This window comes from Micropterus salmoides, unplaced genomic scaffold, assembly GCF_014851395.1.
Source record: "Micropterus salmoides isolate LMB-PRFRI ecotype aquatic unplaced genomic scaffold, ASM1485139v1 Ms_hic_scaffold_21, whole genome shotgun sequence".
Lineage (NCBI taxonomy): Eukaryota > Metazoa > Chordata > Actinopteri > Centrarchiformes > Centrarchidae > Micropterus > Micropterus salmoides.
Window position 1 is genome coordinate 17,556,644 of NW_024041262.1, and position 24,931 is coordinate 17,581,574.

Genomic DNA, 24,931 nt, shown 5'->3' on the forward strand with positions numbered 1-24,931 from the left:
GCTATTATTATGAATTGCAATAGTGTTGGAATTTTTGACATTGAAACAACATATGGTTTCCAGTAGAGGGTGGTGGTGTTTCACTCGTGCTTTGATCACAGACAATTCCATTCAGCTTGTGTGTATATATATATATATCACCATGGTATCACCACAACACTTCAGACTGAATTATGATCAAGGCACAATAAAGCAATAAAGTATTTTATCTGCGTGGATCTATTCCAGTTGTGTTGGGCAAAAAGGATGAAAACTATTACAGTCTCTTCATCTCTGTGAGGCGTGTTATCGTTTAATTAGTCAAACCAAACTTAAAAGACAATACAGGACTCTGTTTTTAACATCTTTAAATTCACTATTTAATTTTGTACATCTAGTCACAAAAAAACAATCAAGACCTGCCAATATCTTTCTCTCGTATTTTCTCTCTCTCTCTCACTCACTCACTCACTCACACACACACACACACACACACACACACACACACACACACACACACACACACACACACACACTCAACATACTCGCTTGTGCTATTTTCTATCTTTGATTCATTTCTGCTTTTATAACTTAAAAATAATTTAAATAAAAAACATTGATTTTCATGGGCACTTGAGAGAGATGAAATAGAAATGAAGGAGCTGGGTGACAGTGTTTTCTTTACTGAAGTAAATGGGAGATGGGTTGTTCAGAGTCTAAAGTTGTTCTCCCAGAGGAAGGAGTCATTCCGCAGCACTTTGGCCAATTTCTCATTGAATGGCATGTAGAAATCCTGCAGGATCTCTTTAGTAATGGGCAGCATGGGTCCTAGGTTTTTGTCAGCTGGTCTCCTGGTGTTTGATGCTGGACTTCTTGTGATCTCTGACTCTCTTTCTTTCGTCAGTGGCCCTGTAAAACACACAAACACTTCTTACATATCCCTTTGTTTCTGGGCCATTTCAGATTTAGCTGCAGCACTTTAAAAAAAAAAAAAAAAAGGAGTAAAATATAGCAAAGGACACTGAAATGTCACTGTGCATCAGCAGTGCTCTGAGCAGAAGATTTGCCGCTCTGGGAGGTAATCGCACCTTGGCTGGTGTTGGCAGCTCTTTGAAGAGAGAAGTCTGAGCTTTGGGGCAATCAAACTGTGGGATGAACCAATGAGACAAAAATAAGGGGGCTTCCAGACTACAGGGCACAACTGTGTTTGACTGCCGCACTGCCACATGGGCCCAGTACTAACAGCAATCTACTGTGTACCCCAAGGAAAGATTGGTACCTTTGATAGTATAGAAGGTGTAAGAAAGTTCAGAACTGTAAGGAAATTAGATTTTCTTTTCCAAACTAGTGGGCTCTACACAACTTCAGACCTTCAAAATCAACAGAATTTACTAATTCAACACATGCACTGCTCTTTGTTAACATGGTAGACAGTAGTTGAAAACCCTCATTATCACCCTTGAGCACTTTTAACTCTACATGCAGACATTCGTGGCCGGTTGATGTTTTGACTTTTGTTTTCTTGCCGATACCAACTTCTGATTTAAAAAAATTAAAATCTGTCTCTCTCTCACTGTGTGAACCTGTTTGGGACTACACATCGGTAAGCAAGTGGAGCTTTTTATATGTCAGGTATTCTGTAGGCACCCGTTTCAATAATCACAGTCAGTGACATGCATTTAATATTACTTATCCCTACTTGTCTTTAGTGATCTGGTTTGTACTGTGCTGAGTACCCAAAAGGTAATGATTTAAGACAAGGTCATATGTTGGGGTGTGTTGCTAACTCACCCAGGTTAAGGAAATCAAAGACTTTGTGCATGGTGTATTTCCTATTTGAGGCATGGTCTTCCAACCTCAGGACCAGAATCTGTTCCCTGTTGAAGACGGTCAGCCAGTCCATTAGGTACACAATGTACAGGCCAACTTGCAGTCTGACCTGAGGACACAAAACAGGAGGATCAATGTTAGATAACCCGGCTCTATCCAAGAAATGCCCTCTTTAGCAGAGGGACACGGTGGTGCATGCATGGTTAAATCTTTTTAAGTTAATGAGCAGGGAGGGAGGGGAACATGGGGGGAAAGAATTCCACCAGCTCTCTCTTTCGTCTTCCCCATGCATTTGACTGGGTAATGCTAGGCACCGTGTGGTGCACGTGTGGTGCACGTGTGGTGGTATATGTGGTGTGAGTGGTTGAGGGATCTGAGAAAGATGGAGTTTCTTCTCAACTCAGAAACCTGTATCACCAACTGCCAGAGAAGCCAATACCCCTTTATACCCCTACATGACGTTGTAGCCATAATTGGGATTCATTAATTGTAATGTTTTAATGCAAAAATGACAAACATTCATTGATTTTAGTTTCTCAAATTTGAGATGCCTTTGCTTTTCTCTGTTTTATATCACCTGTAAATATAATATCTGTGGATTTTGGATTGTTCATCGGACAAAACAGGCAATTGGATGATGTCAACGTGGGCTCTGGGAACATGTGATATGCATTTAACAATCCCAAAAATAAATTGGCCTCTTGTATTTTGTGAGATTTCACCAGAGCATTTGGAGGTGGCCTAATTGCTGTTGAAATAATTTTTTAGATTCCATGTGGCAGTTCATTGCAGAACAGTAGCCATAAACAAAACACCTTCTTACTGTGAAAGGAATTATCTCTGTGTCCTTTTGCCTCTTTAGCAAAACTGAATGGCCTTTCAGAAAGAATGATTACAAGCCAGGCCAGCAACTCTTTGTTAAATCAATTTGGTACAACAGTGACGGCCAAGTGTGTTCTCAGGCTGGTGTTTATTCGCCTTTTCTCTCTAGACTCTAATCTGAGCTGTAAAACTTTAATCGGGGAGCCACAGGCACGAGAGACTACTGTAAGGACAGCTGTAATGCTTTTCACATAGTCTAATAACTCTGAGGAGATATTAGTGGATGGACAATTAGGCCAGTGGCAAAAAGCAAGCATACTCCCAGAGGGCCATAAAGCTTGTCAGTGGCAGTTGGAGAGGAGGACTTCTAAATATAAGGCAGCCTAGAGGGGGAGCTATAAGAGGACAGGCTAGTCTCCTCCCTCCCCTCTCTCAGCCAGTCTGCCCCAGAGCACTATGTAGAAAAGCTGGCCTGGGGCCCAACATTGGGGCCCTGCACTGGCTGACACTCAGACTTGGTCTGTTTTGTAAGTAAGAAGGAAGTTCACACCACTGATAAATTAGTTTCTAGTACAAAGAGGGTCTCTAGATGCTGCCCTGCTCAGTGATACAACAGTGTTGCCAATCCCTTTTATAAAGTCTGTCCTGCAAGCTTTAGCATGAGCTAATGAAGTGTGGGTTTCACTCCATCTGTCTTTTCTACTCCTTTTCTATTTTGCTTCCCACCAGCTAAAACGCCGGTCGCAAAAGTCCGGTCTTCTGCACCACTGTGAGACAAAAGCAGGAGAGAGAGTACACTCACTGGCATGGCATTGTTGACTGTAGTGTTGTACACACAGGAGCGCATTGTGTACTCCATAAGGCACCCCTCGAATAACTGCAGCGACTCTGACACCTTCTCGTGAAAATCCTCTGCAGACTTATTGGCAATACCAAAGTAAAGGTAGTCAGAGTAGAGCCTGCAAGACAACAGAGGTGATCTGTAAACTCATTTGAACACTGAAATTTCACTTTTGCAACAGAGGATTTATGACCGTGTTTTTCAGATTTCCACAGATATTCAGCTTTTTAAAAGAAGCAGACGTTTCAACCTTTTCTTCACCCATCACTGTAGTTTACAGTAAACAAACCATGGCATAAAATGCTCTGTCAAAGAGGAGATCATGAAGTCTTCTTCTTGTCAGAGAGGAGCTAAGGTGGCTAACCAACTAACACAACAGCTTGGACTATTCATTTATGAAGGAGAAGGAGAAGTAGAAGAATTGCACATCTGGAAGGACGTGTTACATTCTCCAATGGATGATTTGATTTTAAGCACCTTGGAGGCCAGACATCTAACCTACGCCAGAGCTGCTGGCTGAGAAAAAGACAATGACAATATACTTTTTAAAAATTTGTTAAATTAATTGAAATGATGCAGGATTGGATATTCTTCATGGCATCAATTCCATAAAACTGAATAAACAATATTTGAAAAAGCGGACATTAAATCCAGCTTATGAAGTAAGATCAATAACACTTTTCAATAGTACATTTTTATTATGAGGCAAAAGGCTGTTATAATGAACATATTCAGACATTGTCTGAAGTAACAATCAACATTAACAGCATAAAATAATCCCAGTTTAAACAGAGTGCTTTGCAGGCATTCAGCAGTAAGATTGCCATGCCTGCCATAGATGTCATAATGAAACTTGCCAGACTGAGTAAAAGGCAACACATCTTCTGTGACAATAGGTCTTTTGTTTCCTATAAACAGGAAAAGTATCTGTCTGTATCTGCAGTGTAAACAGCCATGATAGAGGCACAAAGGTGCCAGTGTGTATCACAGAATTATATCTGCATCGTTACGGGCATTTCCAGTGCAGATTTGCAGTAGAAGGCAGTGAAACAGATTACTCCCACCTTTCCACTGGGTCCCTGAGCATAACAATGAAGCGGGCATCAGGCTGCAAAGCGTGGACGAAGTCCTGGATAAGGAAGGGAGGCTCTCCCTCTGTAGTGTTGTCATAGAAATACACCCAGGCGTTGTTATCCCACATGGTGGATGCGCTGGCTTCTCCTGCAAAACACACCCACGGTGGTTCAAATAGAAACATCCACACAGACCATCATACACATAAAATTATGCAATCATGCAGAGACCAAACATAACACACCTGTACACATTTTCATAGTTTTTCGCAATCTTTAGCATTGCATTTGATGTGTGTAGTTCAAAGAGTAATTGATTAGTCGATTCAAAGGATTGAATTGAATACACAACTATTTTGATTAATCTTTTAAGTCCTTCAACAAGCAGAAATTTCAAATATTTAATGTTTCCAGCTTCTCAAATGTGAGGATTTGGTGCTTTTGTTATTATTATTATTATTGAATATATTTGGGTTTTGGACTGTTAATCCAACAAAACAAACATTTTGATGTTCTATTGAATATTAAATTAATGAATAAATAGATCAAGAAAATAATCAATAGATTTTGATAAAGATTGTTGTTAGTGGCAGCTCACGATAATCCGTAAATATAAACCGTTTGTTTCAGCTTCTTCACATATTTGCTGGAACTAAAGGACACAGCATGTTCCCAACACACATGCAACAAGTCATTAAAATGAAAGATTCTAAAGCAAGTGCACAAACAGCAAAAGCAAAAAGTAATTACATCTTCAGCTGTGAGCAAAATTGTGGACTGAAATCCACATAGTAGCAGTTCTGGTGTTCATAACGAGTCAGAGGACGTTGTTTCTCAAACTATTTGAGAGCAGAAACTTTATCGGGCTGTGCTGAGAAATGATATCCAGGATTCATTAGACTGTCTGTGCCTTCATTATCCTCTTATCTGTGAAGTGAAGCTGTGATGCTTCCTCAGAGAAAGGGATGATAGCCAGGTCCTATTTTCTGTGATGACAACAGTGAGAGTGAAACAGGATCGCTGCTAATGCTGTCATGCGTAAAATGATACACACTGTGATCAAATCTATTTAAAGGTCTCTAGGTCCAATAAAAGGGCTTATTTTGTTTCACGTGGAGAGGGTGTAATAGGGCAAACAAATGGCGGAGCCAGACCGGCATGCCTCTGGTGTTGGCCGGCAGTTGAAGGGAGTCAGAAGCCCAAGATCCTGGCCACAGGCCTGCACCTTGCTGGGCTCTCCCAGGGCATGGTGTGAATACTGAGCAGAGCGTTGGCACACTCCCCCCTCCTTACAAGGATTATTTATTTAAAGAGGGAAACAAAACAGGGCGGCATGTTAAGCTGCACTCAATGCACCAACTCAGTCCAGTGTGAAAAGGCTATTGTTGAAAACTTAAATCAGTTTTTCTTTGCAGCTGAGCAGTTCTTTGAGACTGCGTTTGGACAACGCGAAAAGACAGAGACAGATGGAAGCAGAGGCGCTAGGAGCAGGATATGCAGATAGAGGACGGACGTTTATAAGAGTTCTCCACCCACTGCGGATATTATTGCTGTCCTGACATAAAAAAAGAACAATGCTTCCTTTCTGCGGCACTTCAGTGAAGTGGCTAAGTGAAGCAGAAGGAAGTCCAGTATTATTAAGCAGTTAGAGCCTCTTTTCAGGGCTGTGTCACCAGCTCTCTTAAAAATGACAGTCACTCCCTGGACTGAAAGTGGCTGCTACATAGTAGCTCTGTGCTTCAGCCTAGCTACTTGCTGCTTTGATAGCAGTTTTGTAATTCTGGAGGCGAGATTAAAAGTGAAGTTCCAAGCAAATGTCAGATCACCCCAAGCCAAACACTATTGGGTGCGGCCTGATGAGTGCACAGAGTACCGTCAGTCCACGTTCCACAAACCGAGCACAGCGATACCGTACATGACCTAAGTCACTAATATGATACAGCAGAGGGAGGAGAGCTAAAGCTGTTCTCTGAGTCTGACAAAACAGGAAGATAGAGATTCCATTGAACAGAAAGTGTTTCTGCAACTGACACTGCCTGGAGATCTGATTAGCAACATCACAGTCATAATTTGTTCCACGCGCTGTTAGCTTCCCTCTAATAATCATTTTGTCGTTATTCTAAATCCCACAGGTGTTTAAATCAGGATGTCCCAGTCAAGTTCTTTTGGCCCTGATCCGGTCCAATCCAATACTTACCAGATGACTTGCAACCACAGCAAGCAAATTTCAAAACAAATGAGCACCCACAAAGTTGGGATTTAAACTATGTAAACTAGTGCACTAATACAAATGGGATGGCTTTTGGCCTCCCAGAGTCTATAAAGATGCCATAAATAGCGTGTTTGCACTAAGGTTAATTATCATTAATGGACAATTCAAATCAACAAAATATCTGCCTTATAGGTGTCACGGTTCTGGGGTGTTGGTGTTCATGTTTCCTGTTTTACTTTGAAGTTGTTCTGTCTCTCGTGTTGTCGTCTTGTCTTACTTCCTGACTCTGTGTTCACTGATTGTCCGATGTGTATCACCTGTGCCTTGTTATCTTCAGCCCGCCTGTGTATATCAGTGGTTGTCTCTCTATCACTCGTTGCGCTTTCATTTCTCATGAATGTTGCACCCAGTGTTTACTACCTGTGTCTCGGTCATGCCTCTTCTCAGGATTATTCCCCTTGTTTCCCTCGTGTTGTTCGGACTTACTTTTTCAGTTTTGGATTTATGGATTTCTCACCTGTTTGTTGTATAGATTATATCTTAATCTCACTTTATCTCACCTGTGAGTTTCACCTGTTTATTTAATAAAACCCCACTAAATATACCTCTGTCTCCTAAGCATCACCAAAACCCCTGTTTCCCGTCTCTGCACCATAGCAGATCATAACAATAAGTGTGGCTTTCACCCATGCACAGCTAAGCTTTGGGTTGCTTTTCAGTGATTTCGGATTTTAAATTTATAATGACCTGGACACTGGTTACTAGCTATATAGAAGTGCATACATTTGGTGGTAACATGCTTACAATGATTTAGTTTAAAAGATTTCATTTATGAGGCACATACACAATCATACAGTATTTCTCTTACCTATGATGATGTTAGGTTGGCTGGGGCTTCCACTGGCATTTGCTGTGAGGTTGCCCTGGATTTGGTAAGCAGCCTGATCAAACAAGTCCAAGTAGTCTTCCACTGGGTATCTATCATGAAAGCCCTCGCTCAGACGGATAATACCTGGTGAAGGAAGAAGACTGGGATGGTAAACACACCCCGTGGGGTACAATTGCATCTCTAGTGCATGTTTACTTTTGTTGGCAAGTTATCACATCTTATATTTAGAGAGAGTAGAGACAGACTAATATGTTTCTCTTTATGAGGCTACAAATAGTGAAATTTGACATGGTGTTGGTAGGAATCTGTAGTACTGAGATGCGTGTGTTTACATCAAGTATGTTTAAATGTCTGCCAGCCCCCTCCTCTCCATGTGTTTCTGTAATCATCATCTAAGAGGTAATTAGGGCTTCTGTGCTGTCCTGACTGTAGGGTGACCAAATAAAATCCAAATTTCAGATCCAATCCAATCAGCAGGGAATACTGTCCCTGCTCAGTTTTCAGTGTTTCTAATTAAGGGCCAATGTCAAGTTAATACTTTAAATGCAGGACAAATGTGTTTTTCTTCTGAGCTGCTGTATAATTACAATTTTCTAGGCAATTGTGGTGATCCAGCGTAGGACTTTGGGGTATCCATGCAGCATAAGGATAATGAGGTAGCTCAGGTGTCTGTTACTTTCAGTGATGCTTTGATGGTGTCTCAGTAAAGCACCTTTCTCTAGTTAGCACGAAAACATGATTAGAGAACTCTGATAAACTTTCCAAAACCTCCAGCCCTGCATCATTATTAATCCAGAATGGTTACTCTCATATGAGGTCTGAAAAAGCTGGTGTGAATCTCTGCGAGGCTTTTCTAAAATTGTTTTATCCCTTTGCTTTTTGATATGAATGAAGCGTCAAGCAATTTTCAAATAGTCTGTGTTTCTTGATGGGTACTGTATACAGCAGGCACATCTGATTAAGATTCAAACTGCTCCTCTAAGAAAGTTGTGTGGCGCGGATCGCATCAAATCACCTTTTTTTTTACTGCATTGGTTGAGTGGAGCCTCGAGGGGAATTAAATAAATAAATACAAAACAAGACCATTTGAATTCAGAGTGTTCTCAGAGGATGTTTTAAAGGAAAAGTGCTGATTACCGGTGCATAGCTCTAAGTGCAACGCTAGAAGGGATAGAGAGAAAGAAAGAAAGTGGCAGCAAAGATGAAAGGATGGGGAGTGAGGGGGGACAATAACTGAGAGGAACCTATGTCCTTGGGATGCTACTACGCAACATCACAGGCTGCCTAAAACACAAGCGTGAAGCGGACAAATTAAGGCAAACAACTCATCCACATCCCGCAGCTTTATGAGGTTGAAATAATTATCAACTCAAACTGAACACAACACATTAAAATAAGCATTGCATGCAGACTGATCAATCCACCGTTTTTGTGAGTCTTAGAGGGATTAGGGGCATAGTCAGCAACTGGATGAACTTCAAAAGGATTGCTTTGGCTGTGACACTTAAGCCTCTTTGATATTTGTGGGTAAAATTTGGATGTATTTTTTTTTAAAAAGGTGGCCAATACTGTATCTAGCTCCCTCAACAGGTATTGTGCCAAAACCCTGGGTGAAATTATTAATTAATTTTTAGACAGACAGCTCCCGGCAAAACAAAAGTCAGTCATTACTGAGCAGAAGAAGAAGCACACATCCACAGTTAAGAATCACCATTAAAAAAACTCATGAAGTGTAAGTCCTCATGCTGAGAATTGTGATATTATCGACACGCTGTATGTACTCATCTTTTAACTCAGTATAAAGTCATTATTTAATATGCTTTCAATTTTGTAATCACAGCTGACTTTGAACAGATCGGCGGCCTACAGTTTAACTGCTGCTCTTCATGTCTTTTTTTCTCCTTCACTCTTTCTTCACAAATGCACACACTGACTCACACTCCTGATGCCTGCCTCTTCAGCTGCTGAAGATTCTCCATTATTTGTGAGCCTTTATGGCTGTTTCAGTTAAGGAAAAAAAAAAAGCAAAGATAAATTTAGAATCTTAGCCTCTTTAAGACTGTTACTGATAGCCTGAACTCGAATTATTGACTAAATTTGATTCTGAAAAAATATTTCGGATCAAAGGGGAGAACAGACTGAAGATTCTTTTGTTTTAGTGTCATCAGGGAAAAGTCACCAAAACAAACCAAAGGATCAACTCAACAGAGCATCTGCAAGTGAAGTGAAGGTTGGATTTGTTTAATACAGAGTGTTTTCAGTTCACCCAAATAGTCTCACTCCCAATTCTCGCTTTGGTTTTTAATCCCATCTGTGGTGTGGTGGTTCTTTTAACATCACAGATGCACATGGCGATGGAAATACACAATGGCATCCACACATTTAGATGACAGAACCGCCATACGAGCAGATGTCTGCTGTGAGGCAGCTCTTACCTCTCGACGCACAGTTTGAAGGTTTATCTCTTTGTTTGAGAAAATGACATATTACCACCTGTTCAGATTCCATTGCAACCAAGAGTGTAAGCCAGGATTGTGGCAGTATTTGTGAAACAGGCCAGTGATTATGTGATAATGCATAAGTCTCCATCAGCTAAATTGGTAAATATTCCCTAAAACTAGTGAAAAATAACATCCAGAAGTAAGCCTTTAAGAGTTAATAAAATATTCAACAGCTCGAACAATAAATGACATGATTTGCATTTTAATTAAATAAATGTATGATTACTGTTAGTCTTTATATATATATATAGTATAAAATGCAAAGAGGGCACAGCCAGGACCATGTAAAATAAAACAAGAACTAGAAGTTAAAGGAAGCAAAGTTCATGGAGGGGAGATGAGTTGTAAAGAACGAGTGCAACCTCAAAGTTTGCTAAACAAGTGCAGGAAACAGTGCGCCCACACATGTGGGTTCAAAGTGTGTGAGGAGGCTTCTGACGATGTATTTTTCATGTGTTCTTTTCAAGTGGTTTCTACCACAGAGACAAATCTATGTCACAGATGATGGTGAAGTACAGTCAGTCTACATCCTTCTGCATATAGGCCTAGTTGAGCTGTTAATGAGCACCGTCCCTGCATGAGCTCAACCGTCTATGTACCAAGATGGGCAAGTTGCACTGTTAAGAGGCTGACTGTGGCATAAAAGCACACAGGAGGGGGGAATAGAAAAAAAGACGATTAGCATTCAAACTGCTGAATGGAGGAGGCAATAAATACACCATTAGAGCTGTAAATTTGGGGCTAACGACTCTCATGTAGAAAATAAACAGTTTAAGTTTATTTTCATGCACAGCACAAGATGGGTCATGAATATTCATTTCTCAGTTAATTGCACTGGGAGACTGAACTGCGTGCATCAGAGATACTTAATTCATTTCACATTCAGCGCTCACATCCAGCTAGGTTCAACATAAAGAAACAATTGCAGTTACAATTTTGGTATATTTGATATAAAAAAATTGTCAGTTTGACAAAGGCTGGAGCAGTCAGTCAATATCCAAAGGACTTTCCTCCCAATGAACTACATAAATCTGTAGAAATGATGGAATTAAGTTACCGCAACTCACATCTTAAAAATAAGCTGACAGTAACAATACAAGAAAAAAAACTGAAATGCTCATGAAACAGACAGGCCTGCCTATAAGGCTGAGACCCCTTCAGACACCTGTCACTGAGTGCTTTTCTGAAGTCCCTTGAGGTACGGCTCTGCCAAAGTGATATACTGTAGAAAGTCACATTTCATACTTTCAATGCTCTCTGGCTCTCATAATTGTATTCCAGCCTGGAGGTCTCTACCATGGCAAATTACAGGTTTTCTTTACTTACCAAACCTCTTTCGGGTCCACCAGTGTGGCTCTTTGAAAGTGGTGAACTTGACGTCAGGGTGCAGCCTCAGTCTGTCATACAGGTCCGTTGTGCCACACTTTGGCTGGCCAATGATATAGAAATATGGAAGGCACCGCATGCGGTAGAGTTTACCGTCGCGGTGAAACAAGTGTTCTCGGAAAGTGTTCCTCAAGTGCTGAAACACCGTCCGGAAGCGCCTCGAGTAGCGTGCATACAAGTTTGTCCTGTATGGGTCCGAAGTGATATTCCCAGTGTATTCCTCATACCAGCAGGGGTTCTTGACACCAGGCAGGAATTGGTGGGGGACAACAGAAAACATCTGTAAAGGCAAAGAAAGCAGGCTCCATTAAGCTGCTAAGTCACCGTACCTCCTAAATGTATAAAACATTTCAGACAAAGCCTTCTGTAAACTCTTAAAATTATGATTGCTAAGGCTGCACGATGGAAGATAAATTTGTTCCAGTCATTTCACAGATGCATTAAAGGAAGAGGTTTCTTTAAACAATTTAAAAACTTTTTGTATGGGCTACTGTTCTGGTAGGTGTAGGAAAATGCCATCTGTGTGGAATCCAAGTGCACGTTCAACAAGTTTTTGCAGCAGGATACAGTCTGTAGAGGGGCAGATTTGCAGTATATTGGCTTTAGATGCATAGACACACTGACACAAGTGAGTGCACATGTCCATGCACATACAGTGCAGTCAGTACAGTATTTAGAAATTCATATTGTTTTGTCTCAAATTCAGGGACCTTTTATTTGAGATTAGATGAACACAGGGAACTGCAGACCTTGTTATACACAGTGCTCCAATTTTAGGAGAGAGAACGTGATTAGAGAAGTTCCCATCATTTCATGATTTTTAATATTTGGTATCAAATCCTTTGCATTCAATGATTGTCTGAAGGCTACACACTTTCACTGTTGATGCTCTGCCTGGCCTGTACTGCAGCCACCTTTTCCCCCCTTCAGTCTGGTCCTCAGCAGCACATGATCAGTTGAATTGAGGGCAGGCGACTGACATGGCCAAGAACATTTCACTATTTGGCTATAAAAAACTTTAAATATTGTCCTGATGCACTGCCCTTAAAAGTCCTTTACTGTAATGTTCTGGACTCCCATGATAAACTACAAAACAAATAGCATATCTGTCCCATTATTTTCTACATACTGTACATGCAGCCCGCCCTGGGAGAGTAAAGCAGATTTATCCTCAGAAGTGAGGCAACACATTTCCAACATTCAGTCTTTTTCTACTCACATTTCAGTGTTTTTTGACGATCAAACACAAAGGCCCATGACTCCCTCACTGCCTGTTAGTCACAGCTACTTTAAGGACAATTAATGCCGGATCCATCCACAGATGTGGTATTGATTGTCCTGCGGCCACACTCTCCTATTCATTAGCATGGTTCAATAAGAAATTAGTTATGTTGCAAATAGCCCTGGCCATTATCATTAGGATTAACAATTAATTGAACCAGGCTGTGAGTTGAGACGGACACAGCGAGAAAGCCACGGGGCCAGTGTGTTCGAGGACTGTAGGATGACTTTGAGCTTTAAATCCCTTCTTTAATATAATGGTAGAGACATATGCAATTATCTGGTGTGACCTGAAGTTTTATACAAGGTTTTTCAAGGCAGTTTTATCTCTTTATAAATTAAATTAGGAACTACAACCATTGGGAAATTGCAACAGCATAGCTGTATTGAACCCTGTATAGACAGCATGTAGGCATGAATACTGATTTGTATCACCTTTTTACTTAATATTTAATTATGCTTCGGGACACATCTGTGATGTTCAATTAAAAGAGAGATCAATATCATGCTGGGCCATGTTCGTATTGTGAATAAAATAGAGAGATAACACTTACACTATAAGGCATTGAGGTGTTCATTACGGCAATCGACCTGATAACAAAATATAATTTTTGATAGAATTTGTGTCCGCAAGGATCTCTTTGAATATATTAAATGAGAAATAAGAGAGATATAGGCTTTGGCTGTACTCACATGTGGCTCACTATTAACCAGTGCCTTGAGCTCAGGGAGATGTCGACTGCTGCGAAACTCCACCTTGGATGTGATGGACTTGACCACTAGTTTGATATGTGCGTAATCCTTGACTGAGGAGAGGTTGAAGGCAAAAGGTCCTGGACTGACCAGGCTGCTGAAGTGGTAGGGTGAAGGGGTGAGGAGGAGGCCCTTCTTGTCTCCTGTCAGAATATACGAAGCCATGATGAGGAACATGACAGCCAGGCCAAACAGGAAGCTGTAGAGCCGGATCTTGCGGAAGCAGCCCAGAGTGCTCCAGCGCCTCGGCAGCTCTCGTTTCACCTCCAGGACTGCAAACAAGTTCATGGGCGTGTCATCCACCTGCAAGAGCAATGGCCTCTTGCGGTAGTCGTCCACAAGGGAGCCCAGCAGGGTGTATTTGTAGTCCATCTGGGTCATGGTGTCAACAACCTGCAAATCCCAGGTGTCACCAGTCAGACACAGGGAGGCGTTATGTAGCAGAGGCCAGCCAGACAGGAGGTTTTGGTATGCGGGAATGGCCGACAGTTGAAATCCATGATGAGTTGTGGAGAAAAGCCGACATCATCAACTGACATCTGCCTAGTAAGAGGAAAAAGAAAAAAACTGAGAGATGACATAACATTGAGTCTTTGTTTTCACTACTTTCTGTAGAACTGAGGTTCCCTGGGAAACATTTGAAATAGCTGTAAGATGCATCAGATTCCCCAAAAGTTTCACTGAGAGAGAGAGACACACGAAAGGCAGGGGAGAGAGGCGATGACATGCAGCAAAGAGCCTGGGCCAGATTTGAACCTGGGCCGCTGCCGTTAGAAGAAGCCCTGGAACAAGGGTACTTCATTTTAGTTTCAATGTACATTTTATACCTCAAGAGCATGCCATCACATCCCTTAGTCTCTCGTAATGACAAAATAATGCTGCTTTGTGGAAGCAGTCAAATGATTATATAGCTGAAGGGAATTCCCTTTAAACCCTTTCGCTTCTGCAGTTGTAGCAATGTAACCTCAGGCTGAACAAAAAAATTGATCCCAGAGAAAAACAGCAAAAGAACTCAGTCAGCTCTAAATATTTATGCCTTAGATGAAATGCCACTAACCAGTCACCCTGTAAATGACAAATCACTTCAAAATGTCACAATTTCTTGGAACACCACACATAATTTTGACTGTGTGCCTAATAATTGTGGTACACAAGGTTAGATTCATTTCAGTGACTGCCTCTTACACTTCCTGTTAAAATCAGCCAGCACAGCAACACCCTCCCCCTAACCTCACAGTCCATCCTCCCATCCGCCCTGTGCATCGGAGTCACAATATGGAGGGAGCGATAAGGACGAGGGATGCATTCAGCCTGGAAACTACGAGGCTGTGTGTCAGACTCTCCTGGGGAGAAACACAAATATAAGAGATAGGCTACCCGGCCTGGACCGGAGAAGGGATTATATTATCAGAAAATGGTATTCCTCACTGTGAAGTCACATGGATCAACAGTCGCCCACAGATAAAAGGAGGGCTAATGTCTAAAGGGTACAAGAATTGGGAATCTATAATAATAATGCTCCTGCAGCTGCAACGTCTAGTGTTATCCTTGAAGCTTTCTTTGTGTCTGGAGCTGAGCCAACATGATGGTAGTAAATACAATACAGCATAATGATAAAAAGCTAGAGCCGAGGGTCCGGGACACTTTTCAGCGTAAGAGTGGGATGTTCGGGAATATGGCACACTTGAAATTGCATGGATACAGCCATGAGGTAGATATATGTTATACCTGCAACCTGCTCCTGCTCGCATACATCATAAGATAGGTGCTCTATGAAAGTGAGTCATCGCTTCTCCTCACAGCTGCTGATACAGTCTGCCCCCTCCGCGTCACACACACACCCACCATCGCCCACACCCTTTGGACAGTTTCTGTAGAGCTGATAAGAAGACGACTGGAGAGCGTCTGCCTACCTGCTCAAGCAATGTCATTTACCCCCAGCTGGGCCCTCAGCATCAGGGCCACAGCAGCAGTCTCTCTGGGAGGCAGGTGGATAAATGTCAAGCCTGCACAAAGGGCCCGTGCCTTTCAGTAGCTTACATGACCCCCTCCCAATCTTTAAAACAACCAGGTATTTCTAAGGTACTGGCAGACGACAGAAACCACAAAGCACCCAAGGATTTGAAGTTCACCACAGTGATACAGTCTCAAAACCGCAGTTCAACCACCGAGTCCCTATCTCAGTTCAAATCGTCCATATCACACCAAAAACATCCTCTTAGGGATCCCAGCAAGCAAGCATTAAATACTGCATTTTTCCTGTCCGCCAAAGTGGTGGACTGCAGGTGGCAGGTGCTAATTTCAGAACCTGTGTGGGGTTTTAACACATTTTCTAAAGTGATGAAAGGAAAAAGACTGAGGTTTGCTTTTAACAGAAATGTAATCACTGCAGGTCAGATGCCCTTTCCATCACATAGAAGGACTCTACACTGTGTAATCAAAGTCTAAAAGTAGGATGAGCATATGCACTCATCTGTAGTCGTCATGCCTTCAGCGTTTATTGACTGTGTTCTTCAAGGCGGAAGCCAAAGGGGGGCTCGTGCTCAAGGTTATTTAAAATGGAGGGAAAGAGGACATGAGGGTTAGAGAGCGATAAGAAGTGAGTAGAAAGATGAAGAGAAAGAAAGAGGCAAAAGGGACTGTCATTGACGAGACAATGTCACTCTCACGGGAACTCGCATCTAAATCAATCAGTCAGCTAACTGTTTCAGCGGGCAACTGGCAGCTTGACAGATCTGCTCTATTCATAAAGCAAATACATTGCTCCTGTCCATCAAACGTGATGAAATAGCTTAACTCGAACAGAAATGTTGCTAGAGGACAGTGGACAAAGAGGACACGAGGTTGCACCATCTGCCTTTTCAGCTGACAAACCTTCAAATAATAGTTAAGCGTGGATTTTTGAACATTTTCCTTTTCTCTGGATGGATATTTACCACATTTATTTCTGCACCTCCACAATAATTTAGTGCCTGTCTGTAGGACAAATGAGTACCTAATAAGGTTATTGTAAAAAAGTAAGTTGTAAGTAATTAAATACAGTATTTATTAAAGCTTTATAGTTAAAAAATAATCATTAATAAGACAAACATTCGGATTGCTGGGTTATAAAAAATCCCCCTGGCTGCTATATATCCTCGTCTAGCATAATGGACTTTTATTAACGTTTACTATCATCAGTAGCTTTTGTATAACTATTACAGCCTGACTGACTAGACGTTTGAGGCAGATACTAATATCTGATTTGACATATTAGTCAATATTATTTTTTATGAGGATCCTTTTAAATTTGGTTAGTGAAAAATGTGACCAAGATTCTTCCAAGCATGTCACAGTTGGGTGTGGTTGGTGGACCCAAATGCAGGACACAGAGCGGAGCAGGTACACTTCAAAGGGTTTAATTTCAACAAAAGGTGAATACACTTAGAGGCACTGGGTGAGTCTAAAACAAAAAAAAAACAAAGGTATGGGGAAACACAGATTGAAGGCACAGGCAGGCAAGGTTACAGCCAGATATCCAGGGCAGAATGAACAATGCAGAAGATAGAGCATTAAGCCACCAACTACACATAACAGAGCAACAGCATGCTACAATGACTGGACAAAGACTGAACAGAACACAGGCATTAAGTAATAGGGCTAACAAGCAGGGAGGGAGTCAACAGGTGAAAAACATGAGGGACTAATCAGAAACAGGAACAAGCTAGACACAAACACCAGACTACTACAAAATAAACCAGGAAGTAAAGCATGCGACAACAGACCAGGACCAAACCAAAATGCAGAATACAAAGTGAACACTCAACAGATGAAAACTAAACCAAACATGAAACAAGCAGACTGAACACTGAACACAAGGCACAGGCAACTGACACAAGAGAAGAAACAAACTGGAACACAGAACAGACTAAAAACTAATCATACAGATAGACTACAAATGTAACAGAGGTAACAGACTGAACTAAGAACATAACACAGAGGAGACATGGGCAACACCAAAGTACACAGACCAGGAATAAACACTAAGACATGAACTAAGACACAGAACTAAAATGCAGGAATAAACCAAGATACGAGACAGAACAGGTACTAAGTGAGCTAAATTGGACGTGCAAAGGAACAATGAAATAAACAAGGCTAAACAGAGGAAACACAAGACAACAGACAGGATCGTGACAAAGCAGGATATTTATTTTATACATTTATTATTCAGGCTTAACTTATTACTTTTATTTTAATTGTTTTGGGGGGGCTATATGTAGTTTTTCAATTAAGTCACTTATTAATAAATCAAATTTTTACTGCATTTTTGTCAATGGTCTGTAGCCTCACTTACCAATTAAGCACACGCCTGTTTTCTCTGTTGCTTAAGAAATGCAGTCCACTAACACCATAAAACGACCGGCTCCCAGCACAACGCAGACTCCAACATAAACTCCATGTAAGGATACAAAACAACAATGTTTTATGTGCTGAAGCCCATCAGACCAAACGAGATTCAGATGATGTCGGGTGAAAACAGTCAACATCAGAAAGGCTGAAGTCATGTTAGCTCATGTTATCCGGTGCAAAGTTGTATCGCTTTCCACATTACTTATAAGCGACCCATATTACTATCCTGTGTACTACCGGTATTATATCAAAGTGTTGATTTAGCCTGCAAGAAATTATGTAATGGTAATGTAGCCGGGTTAAAAATGCTATACATTGTGATTAACTGATAAAAAGCATATAAAGCATGTGGGAAAAAAAAAAAATTCATTGTTGTTAAAAATGTGGTTTACAAGCTATTTCATAAAAGATTAAAAAGCTACAGTGTAATACATATGTTTAAGATATGTGCAGTTATAAATGTTTTATTTTGAAGAGTTCTGTCTAGTAAAGAGTAAGTGGTATGTAAGAATAAGGGTAATACTGGTCATTCATTGGTCTATGTCGGGGGTTCAGAGGTGCACAGGAAGAGAGAGTAAGAATGTAGTTCATGCAAAGTAGTATGTAGTAAGTTGGTGTTTTAGACTATCCACTCGACACTCTTAGCACAGAATACCATCGTGCGTACTTTTTGGTGAGAAGTAAAAGACATTTCTGCTCGAACTGTATCCTACAGTTGTCAGTAGCACATTTGCCGACAGTGTTCTGTGTTAGCATTCATTAGCAAAGTGCATACTATTGACCTAGTTCACTGTTTGATGTGAAAACTCTGAAGAGTTATCTGAAAGTTACAACTGCAAAGTCAAAGCTCAGAGTTCTTCAGAACGAGGGACACAGACCAAGCCAGTTTGGACGCACGCTTTCACTCCTGTTCGCCACCAGAGACCGAGAGACTACAGCTGCAGAGCGCGAGACAGACCACGCCATCTTTGGACCTGCTTGCCCTTGTTTTGCTGGAGGCCGAGAAAGACTGTTGAACTCTGCACAGTGGATTGAACTGTTACCTAAGGTAAAAACTCTTTCATGCTGTTGCTCCTTTGAGTGAAGTGGACCCATAGTTTATGTATCGTCGCTGTCAAGCACCGCAACAGGCCTGCAACAAAGTTTGGGGTTTTGTATTTATTTTTTTATATGCCGGCTTGTGTGTGTATGTGGTGGACCACAGTAAAAAGCAAATGTGGAGCGATTTGTTTTAGCTTGGACCTGCAGCTGTTTGCTTCGCAAAATTCAATTTAGATTTATTGTTGTTTTATCTATACTTAAATACACGGCGCAACTGCTCCCATGACAAAAGCTCCACCTGGGCGCTGCTTCCATTTATCACTTGCATTCACCATTTATACATGAAAATAAAACTGATTGTCATTCACCGTATTTAGGATAATGTTAAACCCTGAGGTTTTGAAAAAAATATGACTGTTCGGCTATTTTAAATAAACACAAAATGATTGCACAATTTTGGGACGTTGTTAAGGTTAGTGGTGGTGAGGCAGGTTGGAGGACCCAAACGCAGGACGCAAGGCAGAGGAGGTACAGTTCAACGGGGGTTTTTTGAGGCAAAACAAACAAAAGGCGAGCACATTTACTGATAGAGTGGCTGGTAAACAGAATCCAAAAAACAAGGTCATCCCAACAGATATCCAAAAGTACAAGGTGACAAGACAAACAAGGCAGACAACAGGAGACAGAGCCTATCCACACGACAGACAGGGGGTAACACAAACAATGACCAGACGAAGACTGAAGAGAAACACCAAACATATATACACCAGGGACTAATGAGCAGGGCGGGAGTAACACAGGTGACAGACATGAGACTAACGAGACGCAGGCCGAGAGACAGCGGGGGAAAACAGACAGACACCAATAAGGCCATAGGGAAACTAATGATAACCAGGAAGAAACAGAGAATAAGTGACTGAACCAGAACATAAGCAGACAGATCACTAATACACCAAAAAACTACAACTAACAGGGAAAATAGACTGAACTAAGATTAAACAGAACGCAGGGCAAACATGGACAAAATAATATCAAAGTACACGGACCAGGAGTATACACTAAGACACGGATAAGAATGCAGGACATAACTAGAATATGAGACAAGACAGATACTAAGAAAACTTAAACATGCGAATGCACAAAGGACTACACTTAGCTACAAAACCCTAAAACATGACAAGATCAAATAAAGCTATAGGAACACAGAATCCAAAAACAGACTAAAAGAGGAAAGACATGAACACAAAACCACACTTCAACAGACGTATCACATTAGCATGTAACGAGCATGAATTAGTTCAACCTCAAGCTGATAAAAATATTACTGTAAGGTTTTAGTGGGAGTTTACCTGGGTTTCCATTGTTTTATGAAGCTGTCTGTCTATAGCCGCTTTCACACTGCCTTTTATCCGGGAGTAGTAGAGCCAATATGCCAGTTGTGCTGTATGAAAGGTACGGGGCCGGTGTTGATCTGCCTCTCAGCCAGGAACTTTAAATGAAAAGCCAGAGCTGGCATGCCGGTGTTTCCCTGTATAAAGGCGTTGTATTTCCGATTATGCTCGCTCATGAGGTCAAGACTATGGTTCAAGCACGCGTATGAGCACACGCCTGGTTGCAGTCTTAAAACCGCACCGCTAGTGGCCAATGAAAACTTCATATTCACCCTTTAATATATAATATTTGGAAGTTTAAAAATGTCCAATAATGATATGTTGACCATTAATAATAATAAATTATATGTGTATTAATATGTATAATAATATATTATTTATATATATATATATACATATATACACCAGCCAAAAAGTTTATTAGAACATAGAAACCCAAAAGCAGTTAATAACATTACAAAGTATAAACCCTTTATAAAGTATGCTTTATTAGAAACTGGTAGCAAGAAGAGACGTATCACTCAGGAAGTCTGTATGTCAAAAAGTTTAAGTGTCATCTGACTGGAAAGATCAAACACATTAGCCACACAGATAACTCAAATTCATAATGATTGTAATTAACTTCAAAGACACTGGCATCAGTGGTAATGACATGCATGCTGTGCTGATGGTTCTCTCCATGTGTGGTGCAAATGGAGTTGCCACAGCCTTAATAACTCATCAGAAGGGGACCTCTCCATACTGTCTACCCTGTCATTCAGAGACATCAATGAAACAGGCAATCAGGCAGATTTGTTGAAAGTCAGCCGTCTACTCGGCTCCTAGCTGTCCAGCTCTGGAAAAACCAACCAATCTCACACACTGGCAGCTAATTGTTGTTCTCTTGAGTACCTTTTCTTCTTCGCTTAACAATTTTTTCTCTGTGTTTATCGCTGTCAATGCCGGATGATTGATTATTTTTGTGAAAAGCTGCAGCATAGACGGACAGATGATATTTTTTATACCATATAAATGCACCAATCGAAATCAATTCTTGTTCACCACTATTAAGTCATCTGCTGTAGCAAATAAAATTTCAAACTGGTTATATTACAGCTTTTCTCACCCTGTCAGTGTGAAAATGTGCTTTCTTTGGCATTGATTGTAAAGACAAAAATGGGGACACAAACATACTACACAGGACTTCACTTGCAGGGTAGGGATATTTTTCCTATGCTGTCCATAAATTGTGGTCATATTCCATACTGATGTAAATTCTCTCAATAGGAATGACAAAAATAGTCCACAGTCCTTAAATCGTTCATTCCTCAAACCACAGCGACAAATGATCATTATACCTGGCTAGAGAAGCAATCTGTGCAGCTGAGAGCACACTGTCCTACTTCCTCAGCTCTGTGGTATTTTAAATTGAGGAAATTAATTGCATGACCTGCTGATGGGCCCCTGAAATGCCCTTTTTGTTTTGATTCACAGTAAAGCACCAGCTTCCTCTTAGGCTTCAGAGAACTCGTTGCTCCTTATTACAGAAAATTGTTCAAATATCTTAGTATCCACAGACCTGTGTTGTTTTCATTTCCAACTGCTGTGGAAGATTAAAAGGCCTTTTTTGTCTATTGGGCATAACGCTAACCCATTTACAATTCAACGCTTCTCTTTGAAAAATGGTGCAGGAAACTCTTAAAGATACTCTGTAAGACAATTTGCCTCAGTATATTTATCTGTCATCAGGGGACAAGAAAAGGGAGGTTTTACTTGTATGTCAGAGTATCTTTTATTATTCAGTGCTGTTTACATAGCATGACAGCTTAAACTTTACTTATCTGCAGGAGCAACAGGCAGATTAGAGGTTCTGTTGGAGATCGGGACACAGTGGATTGCTACATGTGGTTTTCCACCGAGTGAGTCGATAAGCTCACGCAAGCCTGATCCATATAACCACAGACACATAAACCACATCGACAAGAGTCGATGAAAAATGGTTAACTCCTTAATGACAAATGAATCACTGGTTACCCAATTTATAGTCATGCGTTAAATCAGAGACGTGTGCATGATGAAGGAGGAAATCTGGATGTCACTGGGCAGAGGCAGTAAACATTTTCATACTCTCTGTGTATGCCATAGACAGTATACTACTGGACGAAGCCACTCCGCTGATTTGAATGGAGAGGAGTGAAGCCAGTTTTGGACCAATAAAATACTACTACAGGGCTACTTCCTGTTGGCACCAGCGTCTACTGCGCATGATCACGCAGCATAACTGTGGTTTAATGAAACTGCAGAAACACCGTAATTCTGGTAGCTACGTAGCTTCAACCAACAAAACGTTTCATGGCTCAGTGTGTTTGTCTGACTCGGATCGTCACTGATTAATCAGCCCACCTACGAGGCTCACCTGTGAAACACCAACGCAGCGTCACTGATGGCCGAATAGTTTTTTTAGATTGCTGAGAGCTTATATCCAAGCAATACGGTTACAACTCTCATGTGCGACGGGGTGTCACAGGGTTTTGATGTCATTTTTGGGCCTACATGGATCCCTCCATGCAGGCTTTGGTCGGCTTCACTGTCCGATCTCTGGCTTACCCCCTTGGTGTATGCACAGTATGCATTACAAACGCTAAAGACAGAATGAGGCACAGAGTAGGTTATGTACTGACTGATAAACAAGAGAACATAATATAAACAAGTCATTAGTCCTGGTCCATTGTGAAGGTGTGTAAAGTAATTCTTGCAGCTTGGTTGTTGCAGTGTTGCTTCTACCCTAAACAGACACAAACATGGAATTTTCCTATAGACTCATAGTGTTATCTGTGGCAGTAGTAAAGAAATATTAACACAAATGGAATATGCACAGCATAAACCATAAAATAACTAACTAACTTTAAAATCTGCTGCTAACTCAGCTTCACAACCACAGAGCCAGAGAAAAGATATAAATCAAGCAAGCTCTGTAGTTTTGCTACATTCAAGGTGTGGAGGAACATAAAACATGAGCACAAAATGACAGAATGGACTGAAAACCCTGCAATAAAGACACTTGGGAGACCTTGAGAATAGAACATCACATTCTGTCCACAGAGTCCTTTTGTGCAGCTGCCCAGGAGTACTGTCGACCTATTCTCACAGACTGATTTCAACCATCCACTGTCATACTGAAGAAACGGTTTGTGACTCAGGAACAAGTTTGTGCAAAAAGCCATTTCCCCTTTAGGACCACTTATAAAAAAAACTGAAGAATAGAGCAAACAGCTAATGACTTCACACTGTAAGCAGAATGTCAGTTCCGCCTGCAGACTCGGACACTTTCCCATTATGGCTTTTTCTAGACAGATGGCTGATGAGCTGACTGTAAAAGCCAATACTTGCTGAAGGGCTGTAAACACGCATATAATGTATGTTCTCTTCTGAGAAACCATCTTCTCATCCTCACTACTATGAACTCTTGACATTTGCATGAGACAGGAAGTGGATTTTGGTTAAAGTCCACCAAAAGCACAGGAAGTGCTGTTGGCACAAGAACGGGACAGAAGCAGTCAGAAGGAAGAACAAAGGATGTGTCACTGCTGTGTCAGCTGGAGAAAAATGTTTTTTCCACCAGGCCACTCACAATAATTAAAGATCAGCATGAGGCAACTGCTAGGGTAGTGCAGCCATGAGACTCATCCTGTCATGTGACACCTTGTGGTTAGCTGAAGAGGGCTGGCAGTAAATAGCTGCTAATGACACTTACTGCCTCCCCCAGTATATGTACAGTATATATATATATATATTTTTTTTTTTACTGCAGATTGTTTTTAAATTAAGTGTTTATTTGGTGAAACCCGTGGTTACTGGTAACAGTTCAGCACTTTTAATGTGAAGCAGCTGCAGTAGGAAATGTTCAGTGCTCATTAGAAGTAACTTAATACAGATAGTGAACAGTAAACAGTGAAGTTGTTAACAGAGATAAAATGAATTAGGATTACATGCATGGATCATTTTCTGTGAATCCCTTGTGCATATCATGGTAATCTGAATCGATAGCACGAATAGCAGACCAATAAAGTAGGCTACCCACAATATAGAAATGTAATTACTGAATGTTAATACTGTACAATGAAAGGCTAAAAGACCACTGTATCAAAAATGGGGTTTGATTATATGAAAATCTTAAAGAACACAGCTTTAACTATATTTCACATTTGAGGCTGCAAGAAGATATTGACCACTGCAGTTTCCGGTAAATGATCTCCTTTTGTGATGAGGTCATCTAAAAAAATTAAGTAAAAAAGTAATAGAAGGTAAAGAGAAAATGCAAATGAGCTGTTACACACCAGTTATTTATTTTCACCTAGATTTTTGTATCCCATTTAAATCATCAAACTAAATGCTTAACTATGGAGTATATATTTTAATAGATTAAATCAATTGGAAAAATCATCACTTGTGGGAGTAAATGGAGAAAGAATCAAAGTAAGCTACTGAAGCATGAAATTAATTCTTACAATAGTTTGGGAGTACAAGAGAAACACCTGGAAAAAGGATTGCCTTGGGTTAT

General features: G+C 40.8%; 1 protein-coding gene across 3 annotated transcripts in view; it reads right to left on the minus strand.

Annotated features, from left to right (window-relative positions):
- Positions 1-272: 272 nt before the first annotated feature.
- Positions 273-24,931, minus strand: part of LOC119916242 (carbohydrate sulfotransferase 15-like) — a 38,332-nt gene continuing 13,673 nt past the window's right edge. Inside the window, exons 2-8 of one of the 3 annotated variants that reach the window (XM_038736182.1) lie at positions 13,508-14,106; positions 11,474-11,813; positions 7,626-7,769; positions 4,537-4,693; positions 3,434-3,590; positions 1,771-1,918; positions 273-888 (exon numbers count right to left, since the gene is read on the minus strand). In XM_038736182.1, coding sequence (XP_038592110.1) covers positions 689-888; positions 1,771-1,918; positions 3,434-3,590; positions 4,537-4,693; positions 7,626-7,769; positions 11,474-11,813; positions 13,508-13,948 — 1,587 coding nt within the window. In that variant the 5' untranslated portion in view covers positions 13,949-14,106 and the 3' untranslated portion in view covers positions 273-688. Of the gene's footprint in view, positions 889-994; positions 1,125-1,770; positions 1,919-3,433; positions 3,591-4,536; positions 4,694-7,625; positions 7,770-11,473; positions 11,814-13,507; positions 14,111-24,931 lie in introns of those variants that run through there. The other 2 variants (XM_038736181.1, XM_038736184.1) reach the window with 2 other exon arrangements.